General features: G+C 32.5%; 1 protein-coding gene across 1 annotated transcript; it reads left to right on the top strand.

Annotated features, from left to right (window-relative positions):
- LOC113755891 (receptor-like protein 15) lies at window positions 1-5,379 on the top strand (the record flags this gene model as incomplete). Its single annotated transcript, XM_027299756.1, has 5 exons — window positions 1-429; window positions 2,695-2,850; window positions 3,369-3,443; window positions 4,831-4,968; window positions 5,191-5,379. Coding segments are annotated over exons 1-5 (940 nt in total), but the record flags the coding sequence as incomplete, so codon positions are not given.
- Window positions 5,380-5,386: the final 7 nt, after the last annotated feature.

Here is a 5,386-nt window from a genome sequence, read left to right as displayed (position 1 = left end):
CATTTTCATTACAACACTTTCCTTCACTAATTCTCCATACTGAAATCATGCGCGGTCATTCCATTCTGATTGCCTCATGGGCTCTTGCTGTATCAATAATACTCAACGGAAGACGGCTTTGCTCAGGTTGCTTTCTAGAAGAAAAACATGCTCTCTTGGACTTCAAAGCTTCTTTAAATGTGACTACAAATGCTCATCTTATCCTTTCTTCGTGGACTGGAAAAGAAGGTGATGGAGCAAATACTGATTGCTGCACCTGGGAACGGGTCAAGTGCAGTAATATTACTGGGAGAATTGTTGAACTCCACCTTAGTAATTTGCCAGGGAGTATGGATGAGGATTGGTATGTAAATATCAGCACTTTCATACCCCTGAAGGACCTCCGAGCTCTAGACTTGAGTTGGAATGACTTCAATGGTGAAGTGACAGGTAACTGCGCTACCATATATCTTTCTTCAAATCATTTGTTTACTTTAATTTTGTAATTGTTTTTGTCGTATAGTTTGGGATTCCTTGTTCTTGGTAATTGCTACAAGGAAACTTATAATCAATAATATTTTTACCAGCTGAAAGAGGTTTTTGCACACAATATAAGAAGATTTTTGGGGAGTAATACATTTATCTTGACGTTTACAAATGGTTAGATACTGTAAAGTGTACTTATTGATATATTGGTTGAGAATCCCACATTGATTGCAAAGCTACAAGAAGATGAAAACTCATATAAGTAAGTATCTTGTTTTATACCAATCCAATTGGAGGGATCTTCATATTGTTATGAGAAATTTTAGTTTGGCTTTGTTAATCTTGAAGGAAAGTGCTATTTACCCAACAGCAAACATACTGAGGGCTTAATTTCCTTGAAGATAATTGTTTTCGCATCAAATCCTAATTTTCACATTTCGTTGTTTTATAAATTTTTCAAACAACAAAAGGAGACAAACTTTTGTTGGGGTCTGGAGATGTTAGTATGAACAATGAAAACTGATATGGATGCCTATTTGACTGACGTTTTGCATATGTATCAGTCAAGTGCAAAACAACAGAGTTGAACCACTGAAGTGAATCTGTAATTTGTCAAAATGGGTGAATTGGATAGGTTTAAATTGGTGGTCACAATAGGGTGGTGGTATAATTAATTGGATCAATCATCAGTTATACAGTTTAATTATTTAGTCAAAATTGGTATGCGATTGTGTGGGTCGAGGTCTTAGACAGCTAGATTAATCCAATTGAGCAAAAAATCACCTTTAAGGTGTTTTCACTGCCAAAGTCATGAACTCAAATTCCAATTCATTTGCTTGAGCTATTGGTAATGTGTATTTTAGTTGGACTCCATTTGCGTGGTTTTAAAACTTAGTCCGAACAATTTGACCGAACAGGTTGAATCATCAATCGGAATCGGTTATGCATCAAACCCAATCAGATAATAAAATTGCTCTATTTTATAAACCCAGTTGATTCAACCGGTGAACCGTTGAACTGGACCGGGTTGCTAAACTAGTCTGGTTCTTTGTATTGATTAAAATTGGTCAAGCTTGAAAAATAAAAAGTCTTTAAAAAAGCAAAAGTTTGACCAAGACTTCCAAGAAAGCTGCCGGTCATCTCAAACTTCTTCCATCGTTAATGCATCTTCATCCGTCATCTTTTCTTTTCTTTTTTTTAGGCTTATTTTCAACATTATTGCCAGTGGCTGGATACAAGTTTTCCACATTTCTTCATCTCTATTTTTTGGCCTTATTTCTTATAGTTTCTCTTAATCTGGGTGTATATCAATATTATATTTGTAGAAGACTCAAAATCTCTCACAAACTGATGACTAGTTTAATTCAGCAGGAAACTATCTTACAAATCATATTCATCCTTCCATCCTTTACTTTTCTTGACAACATTTTATTCCCAGTCAGTATTAGTGCAATTAAAGTGATCTTTCATTTTGGTTATTATACCATTGTACTATATTTCTGGTGTTTCTCGTTTCGGGTCTAAGGTTTAAGGAAATGGACGTGCAGATACAAGTGTAGTAGCAATATATTAATTATTTTTATTTATTTATGATGTCACCAATCGATAATAGTTAGTACGTCCAACAGTTGAATTAATGACCCTTAATTCAATAACCTTTTCTGCAAAACCTTGTCTATTTGTATTCGTCCTTAGTTAATTGTACTTTATACCCTTAGTTTTTAACACCAAAGTCAATCAATTTTAAAAACCGAAGAGTCATCTAAACATTTTGGGTAGGTAGAAGAGAAAAAACAAAAGGAACAAAATAAAAGAACATCAAAAAGTTATTTAACACAAGTCACGAGACATAACCAGGAGGCAAAGTGGACGGTAAAAATAGATGAAATGATCCAAAATATGCACGTTTGGGAGTTGAGTGGGTAATTTCATAATTTTGAAAAAAACATTATACTCTTAAAAGTTGAATAGCCAAAACTATACGATTTCAAAAGTTTAATAGGTTACTGGGTAATTTGCCCAAAGAAAATACTAAAGTGTGACAAAATTCTAACCACGTCCTTTGGGATGATTCTGCAGGGAACAGCCATGGTGAATTTCTACACTCTTTCTTTTGCAAGAAAGCAGTAGCGAATAAGCTTTTTTCTAGAATTTAATTTATACCATGAAATATTTTTAGAATTATATTTTGACCCCAAACTTCATTTAGAATATGACCGTGCTTTGCAGGTTGCAGGAATTGGGCTAAGTTGCAAAATCTCGAGTCCTTATATCTCGATTGGAACAAATTCAACAACAGTATAATTCCATTTATAACCGCAATTACTAAACTTAAAAGGTTGTCTCTGGCTGGTCTGCAGTTAGAGGGATTGTTTCCTTTAGAAGGTATTTTCACTTAGAATTCATAATTCATATTTAGTCCAGTATAATTATTACAATTTTAAAGGCATTGTTTCCTTTCAGTATAATTCCATGGATAGTCCAGTAAAATTCTTTTATGAGGCTTTCTTGAACTTTGTTTACGCAATTTTTCTTTTTTTGCTTCGATCTGTTATATTTTGTTTTTTCTATTTCTTTGGTTTTGCATATAAATATAAATGAGAATCTAAACTTAGAACTCTATTGCAATTAATACCATTGAAATGTGAACTTTATTAAAGAGGAACAAATTGTAAAGAATCTTTTTTTTTTTCATTTTTACCTTCACAAATATTGGATTAGAGGGGTAAGTTAATTAGTTTTTTGTTTTTAATTGCGAGAGATGTTGCATGTACTAAAATTATGAAAGTATAGATATACCCAAAAAAAAAAAAAAGATACAAGGTCCAATCTATAGGCATGAGAGTTGTTTTGGAGCACAATCTGTGCATTCTAACTGTTCTTGGATCATCTTATTGCTATAGAATTCTATCGACTGGAAAACTTGGAGCTTCTTGACTTAAGTCGTACTAGATTTTCTGGTTCCTTGTCGTTTGCAGGTATGTGTATCTAATTTGATATAAAGTTGTATATGATTTACCTTGAATTACCTAAATTAGAGATACTCCATTCGTTTTAGTAGGTTTAATGAACATTAAATGGAACATAGATAAAAGGCAGGAGATCTATTTGTGAATCTAGAAGGATCAGTTATGTAAATTTTTCTTTCATTTGTAATTCAAAAATCCATTCACTAACAATCAGGAAATTCAAGTATCTTATGCTAAATTTCAATTAACTTAATATTGCAAAGGATATTTGGTTTATGAAGTTACACATCTAGTAATGAAGTCAAACTGTTGTTTTTCAGGGCGAAGTGTGAAACACGAATCACTAAAACTTTTCTAAAATCTCCTTTAACCTATTATACTAGTTTCTGTGTCAACTTGCTCCCTAAACTCCTAAAAGTAATCAATTGCATCATTCCATCTATTTTTCTCAAATAAAAGGGGCAAAATTTACGTCACGTAATTAAATTGCACGTTACATTTGCAAGAATATTTCCATCAATTCATATATGAAAATAGTAGAGTGTACTAAAGCGAGAATTTAGAAAAGTTTAGTAACTATTGATGTATTTCATTGGCAAACTTTTTGGTAATTAAAGAAAAATTATATTAGCGAAAACTTAAGACGCAAGTGGTCCTTGTACTCCTAAATCTTATGAGAAATAATATAAGTACTGTAGTAAGAGAGTTAGTTGATTTACGAAAAAATTTAGAAAAAAAAAAATAAAAGAAAGTGTTACAGCAAAATTTTGGAAAAGAAATTCAGCATTTCCTCTGCTAAAAGGAAATATTTTCTTTTTATTCTTCTTTACTTGTTCATCAACACAATACATCCTTCAATATTTTGTACCGACTCTTTTTTGTAGTTTTTCTTTCTTTGTTTTCTTGAAATGGAAATCCTCCTTGCTAAAAGCACTTCTGTAATCTTTAAAAGAATTAGAAATGCAACGATTAATTTGTGGTTCTAACTTTTCTCTGAGAGATTTTTGTTATTCTTCTTTAGTTTCAAAAATTTTTCCCAAATAGGTGTATTCTTCTAAAGTCCCATTTAGCCGACTAAACAACTTTTCCACTACAATATGACAAAGATGCCCTACTTAGTGTGCAGCTCACATGCTGTAACTTTCGTCCACTTTAACCAAAAAAATGGATACAATAACCCAATTTGATCACTTTTAGTAGTTCAATGGGTCAATTGACAAGAAAAAATTATAGTGATTAAATAATATTTTGAAAAAAATTCGGTTGACCTGATCTTACTTTATTATTATTATTTTTAGACTGCTTGAGTTTCTAAAAGAATACGGTATTCAATGATAGTTATTTAATTTTGATATATCCAACGCTATAATACTAACATAAAAGTTTTGAACTGCAGAATTGAAGCTGGAGAACTTGAAGCTACTCAATCTTGAAGATACAAGCTTTAACAGACTCTCAGACATTGAGGTTTTAACTTCCCTTAAAGCCTTGTCTTTGAATGGTATCGGTATGAATGATTCCTCCATCCTTCAAGGTAATAATCTAGGCTATGAAAGGCTCACGTTTTTCGCTTAAAGTTGCTATTTACTTTTAAAAGGTTGATTGAGAACGGACTGAAAATTGACAACAACATTTCAGTATTTTTGTGTGTAAGATATGATTTCACGGTTTCTGAATTGGCTGTGTATTGACAATTCATACCTATCATCAACAATTACTGTATGAAAAGTTTATAAGGAACTGGTTTTCTGGGCAGGAATTTGCCGTTTGAAGAATCTCCATGAACTTGAACTAGGTTGGAATAAATTTAACGGGTCTATTCCTATGTGCTTCAGCAACTTGACATCTCTTCGACTTCTTGATCTCTCCGAAAATAAACTTAGCGGCAACATACCTGCAGCTCTTATTACTCCTCTCATACACCTTGAGTTTCTCTCCCTCTCTGGTAACCC

The sequence above is a fragment of the Coffea eugenioides genome, unplaced genomic scaffold (assembly GCF_003713205.1).
Source record: "Coffea eugenioides isolate CCC68of unplaced genomic scaffold, Ceug_1.0 ScVebR1_1819;HRSCAF=2744, whole genome shotgun sequence".
NCBI lineage: Eukaryota > Viridiplantae > Streptophyta > Magnoliopsida > Gentianales > Rubiaceae > Coffea > Coffea eugenioides.
The sequence above is the reverse complement of the archived record's forward strand: the minus strand, read 5'-3'. Positions and strand labels throughout refer to the sequence as shown.